The sequence below is a fragment of the Cyprinodon tularosa genome, unplaced genomic scaffold, assembly GCF_016077235.1.
Source record: "Cyprinodon tularosa strain WSP-4 unplaced genomic scaffold, ASM1607723v1 ctg813, whole genome shotgun sequence".
Lineage (NCBI taxonomy): Eukaryota > Metazoa > Chordata > Actinopteri > Cyprinodontiformes > Cyprinodontidae > Cyprinodon > Cyprinodon tularosa.
The window spans coordinates 300727-320284 of NW_024039578.1; the positions used below are offsets into that span (position 1 = coordinate 300727).

A 19558-nucleotide genomic window follows, 5' to 3' on the forward strand; every position below is an offset into this window, starting at 1 on the left:
CAACAAAAAGCTCTGAAAGCTACGGAGCCCCAGAAATGACATGAGAGAAAAAGAGATACAGCGAGCACAAAATGATAATTTGTTCCAAATAAATCCTAATTTGTTCGCACAAAATGAAAATTTGTTCCCACAAAATATTAATTTGTTCCCAATAAATACTAATTTGTTCACACAAAATGTTAATTTCTTCCCACAAAACATAATTTTTTTCCAAATAAATACGAATTTGTTCGTGCAAAATGATAATTTGTTCCAACAAGATATTCATTTGTTCCCATAAAATATTAAGTTGTTCCAAATAAATCCTAATTTGTTCGCACAAAATGAAAATTTGTTCCCACAAAATATTCATTTGTTCCCAATAAATACTAATTTGTTCACACAAAATGATAATTTGTTCCAACAAAATATTCATTTGTTCCCAATAAATATTAATTTGTTCACACAAAATGTTAATTTGTTCCCACCAAACATAATTTTTTTCCAAATAAATACGAATTTGTTCGTGCAAAATGATCATTTGTTCCAACAAAATATTACTTTGTTCCTAATAGATACTAGTTTGTTAGCACAAAATATTCATTTGTTCCCATGAAATTTTAATTTGTTCCAAATAAATTCTAATTTGTTCGCACAAAATGAAAGTTTGTTCCCACAAAATATTCATTTGTTCCCAATAAATACTAATTTGTTCACACAAAATGATAATTTGTTCCAACAAAATATTAATTTGTTCCCACAAAACATAATTTTTTCCCAAATAAATACGAATTTGTTCGTGCAAAATGATAATTTGTTCCCACAAAATATTCATTTGTTCCCAATAAATACTAATTTGTCCACACAAAATGTTAATTTGTTCCTAATAGATACTAGTTTGTTAGCACAAAATATTCATTTGTTCCCATGAAATTTTAATTTGTTCCAAATAAATTCTAATTTGTTCGCACAAAATGAAAGTTTGTTCCCACAAAATATTCATTTGTTCCCAATAAATACTAATTTGTTCACACAAAATGATAATTTGTTCCAACAAAATATTAATTTGTTCCCACAAAACATAATTTTTTCCCAAATAAATACGAATTTGTTCGTGCAAAATGATAATTTGTTCCCACAAAATATTCATTTGTTCCCAATAAATACTAATTTGTCCACACAAAATGTTAATTTTTTATAATTTTTGTCGCTAGAAGATATATATAACGTATATATAATAAATACTAATTTGTTCACACAAAATGAAAATTTGTTCCCAAAAAACATAAATTTGTTCATTTGTTCCCACAATTTTTTTTTTCAAAGAAATACTAATTTGTGGCTAGACAATATTTATAACGTGTGCACAAAATATTAAAACATAATCTTTCTACACACAGCGCACCTTTTCAAAGGAATAAAACGTGATGGACAGAGATAGCCTGATCGAGTTTTATTTCAGACTTTCCCTCAATCCTGCCCATATAACTGCAAAGCTCTAGACTGGATTTGATGTTAATACTTCAGAAAGAGAAAGATCAAAGGAAAGAACTGGTCCTCTATTTTTGAGGAAAATATGAAAATTAAAAGATTAATTCAGCCAAAAGTGGTGACCTGGAAATGGGTTTGGTTCTATCTACAAATGAAAGATTTCATCATATTTACTTGTTGCGTTTCTGACCCGATTCTCCATCTTTACCGGTAGGTGGCGCCAGTTCGCCGTGTGGATATTTTACACCCCAGAAGAAGAAGCAAAAAAAAAAAAAAAAAAAAAAAAAAAGGAAGCTCCAGCTACAGACACAGGCCGCCATTCGGTCCCTCCGGTGGTTTCACTGGTCATCCCGCTGGGTTGTCTTGTTTAATCCCGGTAAAGTCAGGCGGTCCCTCAGTTTCCAGCGCCGGAGAGAGCAGGACGTCACAGTCCCCGTCATGGCGGCCGACCGGCGCGAGGACAAAGGTGGGCCGCTAGCTCTTAGCATTGCAACAACAATGACGTATTTGTTGACAAAACCTGCTTGGAAAAAAAAAAAAAAAACAGAAACCTACAAAATATCCAAGAGATATTGGACATGTATATCTGATATATTTCTGTTAATAATCTGATGTTTAACACTCGCGAAGCTAAAGCTGCTAGCCACTAAGGAAACGGCTAGCAGCTAATGCTAACGCGGCCACGTCTTTGTTCCAGATTATTGACCAACTCGTTTGATCCATAGTCGACTGTTTACAAATGAATAATTATCTTTCCTGTTTAAAATTATTAAGATTAGCTGAGATCCTTGATTAACTGTGATAAAATTAATTAATAATCTCAATCAGTTGTTTTTTAGACGGAGAATACTTTAAATTGGGGTCGTTTTGATTTTGTTTTTTAGTGTATCTGCTGGAGACTGCGCATAAAGTTAAAACGGAACCAAGCATCGCAATTTGAAAATAAAAATGGCAGCTAATATAGACGGACTTTTCTCCCTGTTTACATCTGTTTTCATGTCATAACTCTTGCAGAATGCTCGGAACCATGAGAAAAGTTCCCCCATCTGGGATTTCCAAAACTTCACATCAGTAACAGTTGAATGAGACTCCTGAAAGAAATATAAATCAGAATTTACAGATGGAAACAAAGCTTTCCTTTTTAACATATTATGAATCCCCCTGGAAAGATTTAACCTTTAAAGTTGTAGGGAACTAATATCTAAATGTCAAATCATTCTGGTTTAAAAATGTACTGTTTATCAGACCATATTGTCCCAAAATTTAGAAGTTTTCTATTTTGAAAAAAAATCCTGTCTAAAAAAATCTGTTAGTTTTTTTCATTATCTTCTGCAGGCCAGTTAGTTCTACGTCAGCCTGAACACCTAAATTCGGCCAATCATATATCAACGGTTATCTGTCAAATGTTTTCGGTCATAGCATCTTGATTCATGTGTCGCAGCTAATATACGCAACGGTTGAAACCAGAATCCTTTCCTTTCCCATTGAGTTGCGTCCCATTGTTCACGGGGATGGACGTCTGTGTCTTCAGCAGGCGTAGAGCTAACAGAACTGGCAGCGTTGCGAGGCAAGGGCTCAAACATGTACGGCTGGAAGCCTTCTACACCAAACCAAGCTTCTGCCGCCCTGGCGTCCTCTTCCACAACATCTTCGTCCCCGCTTTCCTCCTCTAAATAAAAAATGGATGACCGAGGAGACTCATCCACGACCTCCGACACTAAACTCTCCTCCTCTTGCATGTTTCCGCTGTCCATAGCGTTCCTTGACAGCGTTGTTTCTAAGTCACCAATTTAGTGCTACTTGGTCCCAATGGAACTTCCCATTGGGAACCTACTAGCACTAAGTTGCTAACTGATTAGCAAGATGCTTCCCACAAACCGGCCACAACCAAACTTGCTTGCGAACCTTCCGTCACAACAATCCCACCCCGTTGATAATCGACCGATCACATTCACTTTATTCGCCCGTGTAAAGTTGAACACCAATCGGGAGAATTAGGAAATGCAAGGGTTGGAACAGCTGCTTCCCTACGAGTTTAATGAATAAGTAAAAAATGCTCGGTCAACGAAGGCAAATGTTAAAAAAATCTTGTGGACCAGCACCTTGTTAAGGAACTAAATATTATATTGCATCAAAATATACATTCTTGGAACAATAAAGTGAATCAAACAGGAAAGCTAAACTCCTCTGGACCAAAAGTTGGAGGGATCTCCACCCCGTTGATGAAACCGTGTCCACCTATCAAATATGCTGATTTTCCGTCTTCCCTTCTAGACTGAATTAAACGATCAAGTCCAGACAATAGATTTATGACAGCTCGTTAATGTTTTTATCAACTTCGTCGTAGCTCTTTATTTGCGTCACTTATTTCTAGAAAGCAGGAACAACCCTTCCCTCAGGCTCAAAGAAATCCCGCTCTATAATAGAAAAAAACAATCCTGTATATACAATAATAGGATAGTTGATAAACAGACTATCCCAGCATGCATTGCTTTAACAGAATTACTTCTCTTTTTTCTAATAAATGTTCCAAAAACGTAATAATAATAAAAAAACAATCCACTGGACTTTTTTTTCCAAGTTTGAAGATGTTTCTCTTTCCATTCAGGGAGCTTTTTTAATTCAAAATGTCAGATATAGCGTTGAGTTCCAGGACCAAAACAAAGCCTTGTTTTGGCTTAGAAACAGTTAGCAGTTAGTTTGTATTTGGATGGAAAGCTAGGAGGAGTCCTGACTCATTAGAACAGGTTGTGGCTGTCTGCCTTTATCTCATTTCTCATCAGGTTGGGTTAAATACTGAACCCAAACAGCAAATAATGCCTCATTAACGCGTGAAGTAGGCCGTAATAACTAGCATAAGATTCCTTAGTGCTGCAGTTTGTCAGAAAGCAATTATGTTCTGGTTTCAGATGGAGAACTCAACGTTCTGGAGGATCTACTGACCGAAGCTCCGGATCAGGATGACGAGCTGTACAACCCAGAGACTGAGCGAGAGATCAGTGACAAGAAAGGTACCAAACGTTGTACAACAGGTCTGGACTCAGTTCCAGAATCTGGACTAGAATGGCCTTTTAGATGTATGATGTTATAAATCTCTAAAGATCAAAGCTCTGTTCTGGTCTAATCACCTGAAGCTCGGTTCTGCCTCATGATACCTTCAGACGCAGCAAAAACGCACGTGCTGCTTCATTTTTGATGCTTGTAGAAGTTCAGTTCTGACCCGCGGCTGAAGCATCTTTGCTGCTCTAGCTGCTTGGTCGAAAAGTGGGTCTGATGCGCGGTGGGCGGAGCTACCCTATCCTTTCTTTTCCTGGAACAATGGCGGCTATATTAGCTGTGATCAGCGGGTAGAAAGTAGTTAGAATCTATGTTGAAGTGAGAAAGTCCTCCTGAAAACATGGTCTGTGCAGTCAGTTCATCCAGATTACCATCCTGCCTTCAAAGATTATTTCTCTGTGGGAGCCGCTCAGACCCCCACATACCGGCGCTGCGCTGTCACTGGGAATCCCCAGCAGCAGCTGCCTCAGGCCCGAGAGCCTCTTTGCAGATTTCTGCTACTGTTGGTGGCGGCTGGAAGGAGATGTTTAAAACCGAACATATTTGCCAGAGGGTTTTTGACATTTTAAGTTAATTTCTCTGGTCTTACTCAGACAAGAGAAATTGCTTTGAGTTACAGAAGGCAGCGCTTACCAACTGTTAGGATAATTATCATTGATGATGTGTTAGTTTATTACACCTTAAAGGAGAAGTTCGGTTTTTTACACTTTAAGCCCATTTTCTGTAGTGTCCAGGATGAAATCGAATGATCGACACCAAAAGTTTGACAATTGGTCCTGTCTCTGCTTTTTGGCTCATTTAGAATCCCCCCTGGCTGCTTTAGAATGGCTTCCATAGAGCATGTCCGATAATGTCCTTAAAACAACCTTAAACCTTCTTTTTTTTAAATATGCTACTCACCGGGTCGTCAGCGCTGTTCAATGACATTCCAAAAAAAGTTTCGTGAAGAAAAAACGTTCCTGTAGTGTTTTATTTAGCATTTTGTAAATCCCATTGAGTTCTGTAGGAATAGTCAATATTCCCCTGCCACCGGAAACGGAAATGGGGCCTGTTTACACAGTTGTAGTCTTTTCGCTTCACTCTGTGTACTCCGACGTCGAGGTGCTAACGTCTCTGTTAAACACTTTAAAAAACTCTGAAAATGGAATACGAAAGGTGGATTCTTGATTCTCGACGTCGGAGTACACAGAGTGAAGCGAAAAGACTACAACTGTGTAAACAGGCCCCATTTCCGTTTCCGGTGGCAGCGGAATATTGACTATTCCTACAGAACTCAATGGGATTTACAAAATGCTAAATAAAACACTACAGGAACGTTTTTTCTTCACGAAACTTTTTTTGGAACGTCACTGAACAGCGCTGACGACACAGTGAGTAGCATATTTTAAAAAAAGAACGTTTAAGGTTGTTTTAAGGACATTATCGGACATGCTCTATGCAAGCCATTCTAAAGCAGCCAGGGGGGGATTCTGCATGAGCCAAAAAGCAGAGACAGGAGCAATTGTCAAACTTTTGGTGTCGATCATTCGATTTCATCCTGGACACTACAGAAAATGGGCTAAAAGTGTAAAAAACCGAACTTCTCCTTTAATATTAGCTGCCTGTTGCGTGTCAGAACTGATGTAAACGTATCACCAGAATGATTGACAGTTAGGAGGACCACTGATTGTAATGATCCCCCTGGAAATAAAAGATCATCCTCTAAACCTTTAATCACGTTCCACAAATGTGAGAAACAGCAGATATTATTAGTATTTTATAATTTTATTAAGGTGTTAGTTGTTGCCATGTGGCCAAGTTGTTCAGTAGCATGAGTCTCAAATCACAGTTTTAGTTTCTGTTGAAAGCCATCTTGGCTTCCCTGGGTCCGTTGATTGAGTGCAGGTTAACTTAGATGGAGTTAAATAAAGCGGCGGGACAATGAAACTTGGATTGGCCTTAGCAAAGGGAGAGCAGCATCAGCGTCTGCGAAGAGCAACTCTGACCTCCTCTCCAACACACGCTCTTTTTATTATCTTCATCAAGGAGAATCTTACAGTTTCACACAGACAGTCCCACAGAGTGATCATACTCCCTACATTCCTATCTCCATGGATGGAGTTGCTTCCTGTTTTTCTGCTTCTATGAAATCAGCTCTTTCTGTGTGTGTGTTCGAGCAAGGTCATCCTCAGCCTTCCATCTGCACATGTTGTTTGCTACACTAGGTCCTGTGAATCTGCCCTGATGCATATGAACAATAAGTTTTGCTTCAGTTTTAACTTAGCTCTTTCTTTCTTTTAGCTTAACATGTGTATTTATATCTTAATTTCTTTGTGTTAATAGATTTAATAGTTTAATAAATTCCAGAGGTCACGCATTAGTGGAGTATGGTCCGGATCCGGACCCACCTGCTGGCTAATCTGGACCCAACCTGATTTTAAACATTTGTAAATTACCACATTTTCCGACAACTGTCTAATTTCATTTGCGCAGCTTCTCCAGTTAATACGGTAAAGCCCTGGGGAGCGTCCGGCTCCAGGCTGCACGTGATCCAAATGAGCCAATGAGCTGTCAGTCTGGGTTGCTGCTGCTGCTACTTTTAGACACAGCAGGCAAACCTGTGGCAAGCCGGGCGATGGGAAAGAAGGAGAAGACCATGAGAAAAAGAGAGCAGAGAAAGTGTGGACTGCTGGAAGAACTGCGGTGAACTGGTGAAAGAAAAGTGAAATGGCGTGCTCAAAGATGACCCTGCACATTTAGAGGATGTTTGGCTCAACCTGCTGCTGTGAAGCAGGATTCTCCACCATGAACAGAATCAACAATAAATCTGGATCCAGGCTCAGAATGAGCACCTTGATATGTGCTTGAGAATGGCTTAGTCTCCGGTTAAACCCAGGTTTAAAGCCTTGCAGGGCAGCCTAAAGCCCACTGCCAACATTAAGACATAGAATAAATAAATAAAATATGTGACTCCGGAAATTGTCTATATACCAAACTGAATGATTGTTGTTCTCTACTTCAAATTTTATTTCAGCGTTAAATTCTCTTTAATGTAACAGATTCTAAATAAAAATGTATTCGGATCTTTTCTGGTTGATCATTTTCTTTATTCAGACCCCGCTGATTTTTAATTAGTGTGATGAAAGTGTTCTGAGGATTAAAGCTACAGTGTGTAATAATTACAGGGCTATACAGTCAGAAATGTAATATACATAACTATGTTATTTATCATCATCTACGAGCTCAGCCTCTTAACCTTAATATTTGCGTTGCCTTAGAATTCGTTATTTATAATTACATAGGAGCGGGTCTCGCAGCCATGGAGGCAGACATCTTTGTGCTACGGCAGCGCAGAGCCAACAAACTAGCGATTGCGAGATCGCCCATTACGCTCGAAAGTAACTACGGCAAGTTGTTCAAGTCTACATGAAATCTATACCCTACACAGACTAATGAAATACTATCTGTAAAATTATCTATGTAAACAAACCTCATCACTTGAGAAGGACGTCGTGGAAGACATTTTGTACCGTAACGCTCGCCGTACTGTTGGGGGGGAGAAGCGGTGGGGGGGAGATGTTCATGTTGCTGCAGTCTGCAGTCTGACCGTTAGATGTCGCTGAAAATTACATACTGTAGCTTTAAGACACTCTTGTTTTCTTTTTTTATTTGTTTTTAAAGAATAAATAATCAAAATAGCTGTCATGTTTTATGCTTAAGTTTAGAATTTATAGCTTTGTTTCAATGCATCAGTGGTGGTTTCCGGAACTTACAAGGTTCTTATAGAACTCTAAATATTATACAGAAATATACTAATATATATGAATATTCAGGTACTTTTAAATCCATGTACTTTTGAATTCTTAAATTATTTCAAAGGTGAATACTTCAATGCTTTAACGTGGGATTTTTGACTGTGTAACTTTTACTTTTAGTTGAGTAAGATTTGACTGATTATCGATATTTTGTCCATCGCTGGTTCTGACATGGCGAATCCAAATGGACAAATTTCTGTTCTAATCCATCAGATCCAAGCTTAAAATTTAAGATTAAACCATTTCAGTTTAATCCATTAAGTAATTGCCTTTTCTCTGGGATTATTAAAGTATTTCTGATTCTGATTTCACCTCTGAGTCGAGGAGCCGCTGTCAGACGGCTCGTACTGAAGGTTTTTCTTATCACTGCAGTATTTAACCCTCACTCTGGTCTGTCAGGAACAAAGAGGAAGAGCGAGTGCTCCAACAGCCAGGATATGAAGAGGCTCCGCCCCTCTTTAGGTCGCACCTCCTCCAGGTCTTCAGCTTCCACTAAGAGGGGCGTAAGCTCATCGTTGTCCTCCAAGAAGGTGTCTAGTCCTCGCAGTCGCCATGCCACCACCTATCACCACAGCTACTACGAGGATCGAAAGAGTCGGCGAGGAGCCCGAGAGGGGCCCCGGGGCCGTGCCCCTGAGGAGGGACGGCGCAGGGAGCCCCAGAGGGGCCTGGAGAGTCTGAGTCAGGTAAGCTGATGCCAGATGATGGCTTCGCTTGCTGCTAATCAGCGCTCAGATAATCACTTTTTATTCGTGTTTAGAAGCTGCGGCGTGACAGCAGGCATGCAAGCCCCTCCCCTCATGGCGAGGACCAATCAGAGGAGGAGGAAGAGGCAGAGTACAGCTCAGAGCCGGCGTCGGGAAGCTCCTCCCCGGCCGGTTCACATGTGGAGGAGGAGGAGGATGAAGATAATCAGGAGGAAGAGGGGGAGGAGGGCATGGAAGAGGAAGAGGAGGAAGACGAGGAGGAGGAAGGTGAAAAGGAGGAGGAAGAGGAGGACGACGAGGAGGAGGAAGAAGAGTATGACGAGCGTCACGGCGGGGACGGGAACGACTACGACACCCGGAGCGAGGCGGGCGACTCTCGCTCCTCTTCCGTCAGTTTCTCCGATGGCGAGTCGGCGCGGTCGGGCTCCGCCTCCGAAGGATCAGGTAACCACGGTGACGGGAGCTTCTCATTTCCCAGCGCGGCTGAACTTCGCTCTGATGTCCTCCTTTATCCTGACAGGATCAGAGAAGAAGAGGGAGAAGTTGTCCTCGTCTGTTCGAGCCGTTCGCAAAGGAATGGAGAGTAAGAACGCTTTGATCGCTCCTCAGGGTGTTTTTATCGGGGTCCGTATCGGGTCGGTTCTGACCCGCCTTCCTGTCTTTACAGATCCCATCACTCAGCTGCGATACATTCTCAGAGATGCTCGGTTCTTCCTCATTAAGAGCAACAACCATGAGAACGTTTCTCTGGCCAAAGCAAAGGTTGGTTCTGTCCTTCCTCCTCGGTTCTTCGGGTCGTTCATCCCCTCCGGGTGTTTTTTGGTTCTAATGATACTTTTAGTTCCTGTGTTTCCAGTTTTCTTACAATATGCATCTCTTGTTGTCTTGTTCTGTTCCCTGTGGTTCTGATGACTGTGACCGATCCGCAGGGTGTCTGGTCCACGCTGCCGGTCAATGAGAAGAAGCTGAATGCTGCCTTCCATTCGGCCCGGAGTGTCATCCTCATCTTCTCCGTCAGAGAGAGCGGAAAGTTTCAAGGTACCTCCCCGTTCTACGCGTAGCTCCGTTCTCCTTCCTCTTCGTCGCTTTCATCGGTTCCATTCTCCCTTTAGGTTTTGCTCGCCTTTCGTCAGAGTCTCATCACGGCGGTTCTCCGATCCACTGGGTCCTTCCTGCCGGGATGAACGCTAAAATGCTGGGTGGAGTCTTCAAGATCGATTGGCTCTGCAGGTAACCGCTGGTACTGAACTATTAAAGTTCTGGTCTTGTTGGGCCAGAACCGGATGGTTCCGTTCAATTCAGTTTATTTCTATAGCACCAGTTCAAAGCACGCGTCATCTCAAGGCACTTTACAGTTCATCTGATCATACAGACAAAAAAAAAAAATCAATTTATCTAAGGAAAACCAGCTGATTGCATCGACTCATTGACTCTTCAGCAATCCCTCACACTAAGCATGCTTGTAGCGACAGTGGAGGGGAAAACCTCCCCTTTAACAGAAGGAAACATTCAGCAGAACCAGGCTCAGTGTGAGCGGCCATCTGCTGAGGCAGACTGGGGTTCAAGGAGACAGAAGCAGACATAGAAAAAGAAGCATAGATACAAAAGGCAACTGTCAACCAGCTCCACAGGCGGCCCCGTCCAGGAAACACACAGCCAGGCAGACGAGCTCCGAGCCAGCTCCCATGTCAGAGGATGAAGAGAGCACATCCAGTTAGTCACAGTCAGAGAAACAGGACTACACTGGAAAACAGGCCAAGCTCCAACATCTAGAAACAAAGGTGTTGATGGCAGCAGCACAGCTGATATTTCTCTCCAGGATGGAGTCACAGCCAAACAGGAACAGACCAGATGAAGCTACTATGAGAAAAAGCAGAGAGAGCAGAACGTTAGAGATTGAACTAACAGATTCTGCAGAGTGGGAGAATAGAGATAGAATGAAGCAGAATGATGAAAAAGGGGTCCCTATGTCCTCCAGCAGTCTAAGCCTATAGCAGCAGAACTATAGAGATAGATCAGGATAACCTGAGCCACTCTAACTAGAAGCTTTATCAAAAAGAAACGTTTTAAGCCTAGCCTTAAAAGTAGACAGGGTTAAAAGTATTTAAAAAGTGAATTTCTTTAGAAGGTTTTAACGAGCTTTGTTTGTGTCTGCAGGAGGGAGCTTCCATTCATAAAGACGGCCCACCTGTCCAACCCCTGGAACGACCACAAGCCCGTTAAAATCGGACGAGACGGACAGGTCTGCACCTTCCGGTTCTGGTTGCGATCCGACCTCAAAGGGAGGTCGTCCTTTTAACAGTCCTGCTTTATCCGTCCCTCTCAGGAGATCCAGCCGAAGGTCGGCGCTCAGCTCTGCGCTTTGTTCCCGTTGGACGAGAGCGTGGACGTTCACCACGTGGCTCGTCGCGTCCATCACAAGCGTCGGACCCCGTCAGAGCTACGGCCGAGAGGCCGACCTCCGCAGCGTGAACCGGGAAGGTTAGCCAATCATCAAGCTCCTTCCCCCCCGCTTCCTGTTCTTCTGCTGCAACCACGGCGCCACCTGCTGCCGGACCACGGAGACGGCCGCAGCCCGCGGCGGCGGCTAGCTTCCTGAAGCCGATCGCTGGTTGTTGTTGTTTCTGGAGTCTCCCCGCCGGAGCGTCGGCCATTCTGCATCTGGTCCAAGTTTTTGAGTCAGGCAGGAAGTAGAATTCCTCAGGTCCAACAGATTAATTTAATCTGAAGTTAAATTTGATTCTGATTTCATCAACGCCTGAAGCTTAACGTAGAGCCAGCTGTGATCCACCATCACACCTCGCTTTCTAAAATCCAGACGGCTCAGGAAGGAAATTAAGTTTCTCTGTTGTTGCAAAATTTCTGTTTAAGATCTTTGTCTTTGCAGGAAATTGATCCTTCAGGAGCTTAAAAAAAAAAAAAAAGAGGAAAGTTTGGCGGGTAGTCGGACTGTGGCTGACCCTTTCAGAATAAAAGCAGAAAGGACGATGGCTGGACTGATGTGGGGGGATGAGGGAGGTAGAACTGTTTCTGGTTTTTGAGCAGGTGGGTGTGGCCAGGGGGCGGGGCTTCCTGCTTTCTGTGAGCTAAATTACAGAAATGAAGGACTGGAATAAAAAAGTTGGACTAACAGAAGGAGCACCCCGCCCCCCCCACATGAAAGGACACTGTTGCAGCCGATGGACGCCCGACAGAAACCTTGTTTCTGTTTTCAGGACTGTTGGTATGGAGGGAGGGGCGGGGCTTGGCTCACAGGGGGCGGGGCTTTCAGTGTTGGTTAACAGGACTGCACCATCATCATCACCATCATCCCCCTCACCCTTTCAAAATAAGAGGGTCTTTTAAAGCCTTAAAATGGACTTGATGAGGAGAGAAACTGTTTGTTAGAAAGTGTTGCCCCTCCCTCATAACGGCACGAGCAGCGGTATGTTGTCCTTCCAGAGGCTTCTTCTTCTTTGTTTTCCTTATTGCTGTGTGTGTGAAAGAGAGAAAGTGTGAAGCAACTGGGTCAGAACCAGAATCTGGATCAGAGGGCCTGCAGGAGGACCAGTGGGACCAGTAGCAGCCAGTGTGAGGATGGTAATGTGAGCAGGTGCCTGGTGGAGCAGGATCACAGTCACCGCAGCTCAGTGGATGCTTCGGGGTGCCGTCGCCACGGTGACGGGTTCAGCACCACAGTGTAGGCCTGCAGTCGCCATGTTGATGGGATCCAGGAATGACTCGCTCCAGTAACCTACCGGGGTTCATCACCATGGAGACGGCTGCCTTTCTTACCCAGCATGCTTCACTCTGGGTCACTCTGCTCCTGCTCCTCCGTTCAGGCGCCTGCAGACGACGCTCAGGGATTTTTGGTGTCTGCCTTTACGTTGTGTTTGCGTCTCTGTCCGTGTGTGTTTGTCTGAAATCTAACCTGTTTACTTAGGCGTCGACCTGAAGAGTACGACCTGCACGGCAGGAAGAGGCCGCGCGCCGACGGTCTGCCGGACTTCGGGCAGCGAGCAGGTGCTTCATCCAAACATAGTTGGCCTGGTTAGCCTAGCCTGGTAGCTGCTTCCAGGACCTGTCACTGATCTCGCTGACGATCATAACTACTGTTTAACTTTTAATTCATTATCAGGGTTCATTCCGGACCTACGGAGCCAGCCGGTGGACAGGTGAGAGGTCTCCCTCCCCTGGCAGTGGGCGGGGCCACTTTTTTAAACCACTGTTTTAAACCACAAAGTTTGACCCAAGTTGATTATCTGTTTTGAACCCCTGCAGGAGATTTTCTGGCGTGAGGCGTGACGTGTTCCTGAACGGGGTGAGTCCGGCTACAAGTTAACGTTGGCGTTACGTCGGCGTTTTCTCCCATTACTGATGTTAACCTGCGTTCTGTTTTCAGTCCTACGACTACATGAGGGACTACCACCACAACGTCGGGCCTCCAGCTCCCTGGCAGACTCTGGTACGGTTCTAGATAGGATCATTTCAAGTCCAAACGCTTTTTGTCTTAAGAGGTTCTGGTTTTTTCTGGGGATGAAACTAGTGCCAGTTTGGTCCTGTTAGGGCTGAATCCTCCTTTCTTTAATTCCGGAAAAACGGACCTGAACAGAACAGTGCGATTAATTTAACCCACCTGATTAAAGGATTTTGCATTCAGCTGAAATAATCCGCTGTTAGCAGCTCATCAACATACAGACGGCTCATATTCTGATGCTGGTCCAACCTGCTATAAATCTTCAGTTTTACTGTTTTAAATTGGACCAATCAGAGTCTAAACTAAGCTAAGGAGGTTAATGTGGTAGCGACAGGGGAGAGGAAGATCTCCTTTATAACAGGAAGAAACCTCCAGCAGAACCAGGCTCAGTGTGAGCGGCCATCTGCTGAGGCCCACTGGGGTTCAAGGAGACAGAAGCAGACATAGAAAACAAACATTTAAGCCCTGATTTATAAACACTTTGTTAGCAAAAAGGGTAACAATAAACTACCACAGGTGGCTCTATGGGGAAAATGGTTTGGTAGATCAGCTTTGTGCCAGATATAATATCAAAGGGATGATGGAGAGAATATCCCATTAATCACAGTTAAAACTAAGCCCGGAGAGAAACGGGACTAGTCACCGAAAATACTGTAAAGACTGTAGAATGGGAGAAAAGAGAGAATGATGAAAAAGGGGTCCCTATGTCCTCCAGCAGTCTAAGCCTATAGCAGCATAACTATAGAGATAGCTCAGGATAACCTGAGCCACTCTAACTAGAAGCTTTATCAAAAAGGAAAGTTTTAAGCCTAGCCTTAAAAGTAGACAGGGTGTCTGAGATATGATCTCTCTTTTTCATTTTCATCAGAACTCTGGCTGCAGCATTTTGGATCAGCTGAAGGCTTTTAACTACAGTTTGTGGACTTCCTGATAGTAAAGAATTACAATAGTCCAGCCTTGAAGTAACAAATGCATGGACTAGTTTCTCAGCATCACCCCTGGACAGGAGATTTCTCATTTTAGCAATGTTCCACAGATGAAAGAAGGAAATTCTAGAAACCTCTTTGATCTGGGATTTAAATGACAGGTTTTTTACTTCATTATCTGAAATCAGTTTAATCCAAATGAAGTGACTGACTAATCAGCTTCTTTTTCAAAGACTCTGGTCCAAAGACTACAACTGTTTGCATTCAGGAACAGAAAGTTAAGAGTCATCCAGGTTTTTATGTAGTAATCTATGTAATGGGTTAGCTTCATCTGGATTTATAGACAGATATAACTGAGTATCATCATAATGGTCCATTCAGACCAAGAGTTGGACTTCTATAGTATCTCTATGGAAGCAGGGAAGTGGCCAGCAGTGAAATCTTCTGCTCCTCTCTCACCTCCTGCTACTACATGGTGCTGAGGAGTTTGTGATAGCTGCGTGAAGCTGACACCCCACCCACGTGAAAAACATCAGCAAATAGACTGAATGGTTAGTGCTGCATTTGTGCTGCTTTACTTTTTAAGATATAATCATTTTAATTTTTGGCTGATGACGTCACCATCCCCCCATTAAGCTCCGATTTTATCCAAACTGGTCTACTTTTTTAGTGCTTCGTTTGTGCCGATTTGTGCCGTTAAAATTATCGTTTGTGCTACTTTCATTTTAGAGATATTAAAGATTATTTTTTAGGTCATCCAGAGGTCACCATCCCCCCTAACATAGCACTAAAAAAGTAGACCAGTTTGGATAAAATTGGAGCTTGATGGGGGGGATGGTGACCTCTGGATGACCTAAAAAAATAATCATTAATATCTCTAAAATGAAAGTAGCACAAAGGATAATTTTAACGGCACAAATCTGCACTAACGTAGCACCAACCATTCAATCTATTTGCTGATGTTTTTCACGTGGGTGGGGTGTCAGCTTCAAGCAGCTGTTTGTGATCAATGAAGTTGAAATAACAGAATTTTTCTGTAAAATTGCATCACCTATCAAGGATTGGTTGTACTTGTTACAAAGGTTAAAATGCAGCCGAGTTGAAGCTTTTCTTAATTAAAATGGAATTTAGAGAAAATAATGTTTACAAGGTAGAGATAAGGAATGCTCTGAAGAGGTTTTTAGGTGGCTTAAAAAAAAAAAAAAGCTGTTTTAATATAGTCCTAGGAGGACTGTTGGTCATCCTCCCTTTCCTCCAGCACAGACCCTGGTCTGTCGCTGCCCACTGCCCAGCATTGGAGCTCTTTGCCTGGTAGATCTAAACAGGAAATACCACCGAATCAGAACGTCATCCAGACGCAGCTTTGGATGAACCAAAGTGGACGTTTTATATGCTTTGACCTCATTTTTTGTCACGATTACGAAGTCTGGGAGCGGCCATTTTTGCCCAAATATAGTAGCCCCTCCCTCCTGCCATCTTCCAGCAGTGACGTCACGGTGCAGTAAGCCTAGCGCCATTCTCCCCGCTTTCCAAGCTAAATCAATGGGAACTACTAGACACATCTGCAATCAACAACAATTATTGAAGATTTCCAGAGGACTTCACCATTGAAATTCACCAGAGCTATAGTGAAACTGACAATGCCCACGTGCATGGCAGCTGGATGCTGGAATACATCGGGTAAAAGTGAAAAAAAGAGTTATTCCACCTTTCTGATTCCTGATCCTCCACGGACGGGTTGGTCGTTGGATCGCCAACTTGAAGAGGGAGGATTTGCCATCGAACTTCTGGCCAGAGAAAAAACCCGTAATATGTAGCCAACATTTGGAAGAAGAATGTTTTCAAGATGACTTGGATAATAGCGCGTTGTGACAAACACCAGATACAGCACTGGGACTTGATCAACAGCCGATACCGCACGTGACGTCACTAACCAGTAGGTAGCAGTAGTGTTCTTTGACAAACATGGATGCCTCCAGTAAAGCACATTCAGATGAAAATTACTCTGAATTAAAAACACTGATCATTTATTGAACAGTATTTTATTTTATTTTTTACAAAAGTTTGAATTCTGAATATTAGCGGACTTTCCCTTTAATTCTTTGGAACAGCAGCATATATCATCTTTATTTTTATTTTTACAAGTGATTTAAAGAACCAACCATTGAATCTTATTTTGATGATGTCAGCATCCAGAAGCGGTTCTTGTGGTACCAGTAGAACCAGCTGTGCTGAAACATCCATTGATCATGTTTGTGTCGACAGGCGGCGTACCCCAGCGTGGAGCAGCAGCCCCCTCACCACCCCCCCTACTACCACCACAGCCACCCCCCGCCTCCCCCTCACCAGGCCTTTCACCACCATCACCCATCCCTGCCCCCGCATGAGGCTCCACCTCCTCGCTTCAGAGACAAGCAGCGTTTGCCGCAGCATCGCGCCTTTGCATCGAGTCCGGTAGGTTCTGCTCTGGTTCTGTTAGACTGAATGGGTCCGGCTGCAGCTGTCTGAACGTTATCGGTGAAACGTTTCCTGTCTCCTATCCCGCAGCACGACTACGACATGCGGGTGGACGACTTCCTGCGGCGGACTCAGGCGGTGGTGAGCAGCAGACGTGAGCGCGAGCGGCAGCGGGAACGCGACCGCGGGGGGCCGCGGCGGGACAGGGAGCGAGAGCGAGGGAGGGACCGAGACAGGGAGAGAGAAAGGGACAAGGAGAGGGGCCGGTACCGCAGGTGATCACATGGTGGTCGGCGCTCTTATTTTGACAGTCAACTGACTGGTTTCCTGTTCATTTTGAAATAATGTATAAACATCCAAGCAAAACAACCTCCAGGATGACATCTTCAGTGTTTACCTCCAAAATAAAGTTTCATTGTTTCTTAACTTCTAATCTGAGATTCTATGTAAATACTTTTTTATCTTGTGACTTAATTTCCCAGAATCCCTCTGTCGTCGCTGTAGGCTGGTAGTCGCCAACATGAGGGTTGTGGCCCTTAGACAGAAAAAAAAGGCTGATTTTTATTGTGAATGGTTGGATGTTGTTTCCTGTTGACTCCTTCACATTAAACGTTTTTTCTCTTTGTCACTTCCTGTTGAATGTATTCATGCTTTCTGATTGGTTGTCACTGTGTATCCATCCTCACACATGGGGAAATCTGTCATACCAAAAAAAGTTGCTTTTGTTTCCAAGTTTGAAGACGTTTCTCTTCCATCCAGGAAACTTTTTCAATAAAAAAATATCAGAAATAGCGTTGAGTTCCAGGTTTTATATCATCACAACCTAAACTCCTTTACAGGGGAAAAGAAGACATTGGCTCTGTTCGAAAACCTACGACGGGTCCTCCAAGGACGCGGTCTACCTAGACTGGATCCTTCGAAGTCCTTGAAAATAAGGAGACCGGAAGAGTTTAGGCTGTAAATTCGACCAGGTCTACCCTTTGGCGGGTTTTACCGCCGTATGCTCTGTTGCTTAGCAACCGTGAACGTTGACACACAAAGCAGGAAAAGAATGAATACCGAGGTTTTCAAAACTGTTTATTTCTTTTTTATTGTGAAGTGAACAAAGACTACACTCACAAGAATCCAGAGTGGAATAAATGTTCCAACCAGCGGGAGCAGGAACAAATCAAATCAAATGTAATGATAGAAACCTTAGTCAGTTAAATAACCTGCTGCTGTCATTCTGCACATCTCTGATGTTGCTGCTATTTTCAAATATACATTACTGTAAAAATGTCCATAGCTGCATATTGGTTATTTATTCTCCAGTTTTATATTGTTAAAACACTTTACAGTATTTTTTTGTTTATATTTTAACTCTTCCCTATTATGTTATTCTTATAAATTTTTCTAAGGTCCACATTTGTGTGACCATTTTCAATAATCTTTCTGCTGCTGTAAATTTTCCCATTGTGGGAAAATAAAGGGATTTTCTATTCTATTCTATAAAAGGGGTAGAAAGATATAAGTAAATCTAAACAATATATTTATAAAAAATATATCTGCAAAATCTCTAATATTCAACAACAAAAAATAGGAAGTTAAGCATATTGTGCAAAATAGCAATAAAAAGATAAAAATCCTATCAGATTTATAGTTCCCACCCTGCAGATATATTAGAATCTGTCCTTAAATTCCAGCCAAACCCATTTACACAGTAACAGATTAAAACCTTTAGATAAACCAAACATTACCGCCACATATCTGACTCAGTAACCATTAAAACAACTATTTTCATTCATTTCAGACGGAACTATTCAGAGTTGTATTATATTAAACTGAACTTCCAATTTTCACCACTGTTCGGCGCCAAGTAACCTTTCCTCTGATCACGGCTTGCTTGGTCTCGCAATGAATCCTGGGTAAACCAAGAATACCGAGGATACATCGGACCCGTCCTTCAAATTGGGCAAAAAGAAGGACGCATTTTAAGGCCGCATAACGAGGACTCTTGGAATCCGACCAGACCTCGGCGCCGCGCTACGACGTAATCGGCCTTCGAATCCGGTCTTCTAAGGATGCGTCCTAGGTTTTCGAACAGAGCAATTGTCTGTTCAACCCTTTCAGAGACATGGGCCGTTTCCCAATCTGTGTACTTGTGTTTTCTCATTTCCTCATGAAACGTCATCAGCCTCAGCCCTAGTTCCAATTCACAAGAACAGCAGACCGAGAACAAAGTCCCTGGATGTTATTCTCGCCCCTCCCTCTTTACACAGCATGCACTGCAGCAGCTTTCAATGGAGCGCTAACAGAGCTTGAATAAGAACGCTTTAAGATAATTTGAGGTGAGAATATTATACATTTAAAGGCACACTATGGAACATTTACCAATTTTTATGCGTAATAAAAAATTTAAAGTAACGGCAGCCAGGGCTAACATTAGCCCGTCTGCAGCAGCCCTCTCTCTGAAGGACCGCTGGCTCTAATGGTGAGTTTTTTGTTTTATTTGGCAAAATGTTCATTTGATTTATCTGATTGTCTTATTTACTATCCCCCCTATAAATGAAAAAAAGCAGAATTTATCATCTAGAGACTATTAATAACTGGAGGTGAAATGCAGCTCCAGACAAACAGAGCGTGTGGTGATGTCATCACTACACTTCTGTTCTAACTGACCCATATTTATGCTGCACAGTAAATACTATATTT

General features: G+C 42.8%; 1 protein-coding gene across 1 annotated transcript; it reads left to right on the forward strand.

Moving 5' to 3' along the window:
- Window positions 1-1737: 1737 nt before the first annotated feature.
- Window positions 1738-17495, forward strand: ythdc1 (YTH domain containing 1). Its single transcript, XM_038271984.1, has 16 exons — window positions 1738-1936; window positions 4380-4481; window positions 8721-9007; window positions 9082-9472; window positions 9549-9611; window positions 9696-9790; window positions 9958-10066; window positions 10141-10258; window positions 11186-11270; window positions 11355-11509; window positions 12951-13030; window positions 13146-13182; window positions 13289-13328; window positions 13410-13472; window positions 16676-16864; window positions 16958-17495. The coding sequence occupies exons 1-16, from the start codon at window positions 1909-1911 to the stop codon at window positions 17144-17146; spliced, it is 2031 nt and encodes a 676-aa protein (XP_038127912.1). The 5' UTR covers window positions 1738-1908; the 3' UTR covers window positions 17147-17495.
- Window positions 17496-19558: the final 2063 nt, after the last annotated feature.

What these genes read in the sequence shown, in the direction of transcription:
- ythdc1 (XM_038271984.1), top strand. Translation starts at nt 1,909, where the DNA reads ATGGCGGCCGACCGGCGCGAGGACAAAG. An exon ending in CGACCGGCGCGAGGACAAAG is followed by an intron (nt 1,937 to 4,379) that starts GTGGGCCGCTAG and finishes TTCTGGTTTCAG; the next exon opens with ATGGAGAACTCAACGTTCTG. An exon ending in AGAGATCAGTGACAAGAAAG is followed by an intron (nt 4,482 to 8,720) that starts GTACCAAACGTT and finishes CTGGTCTGTCAG; the next exon opens with GAACAAAGAGGAAGAGCGAG.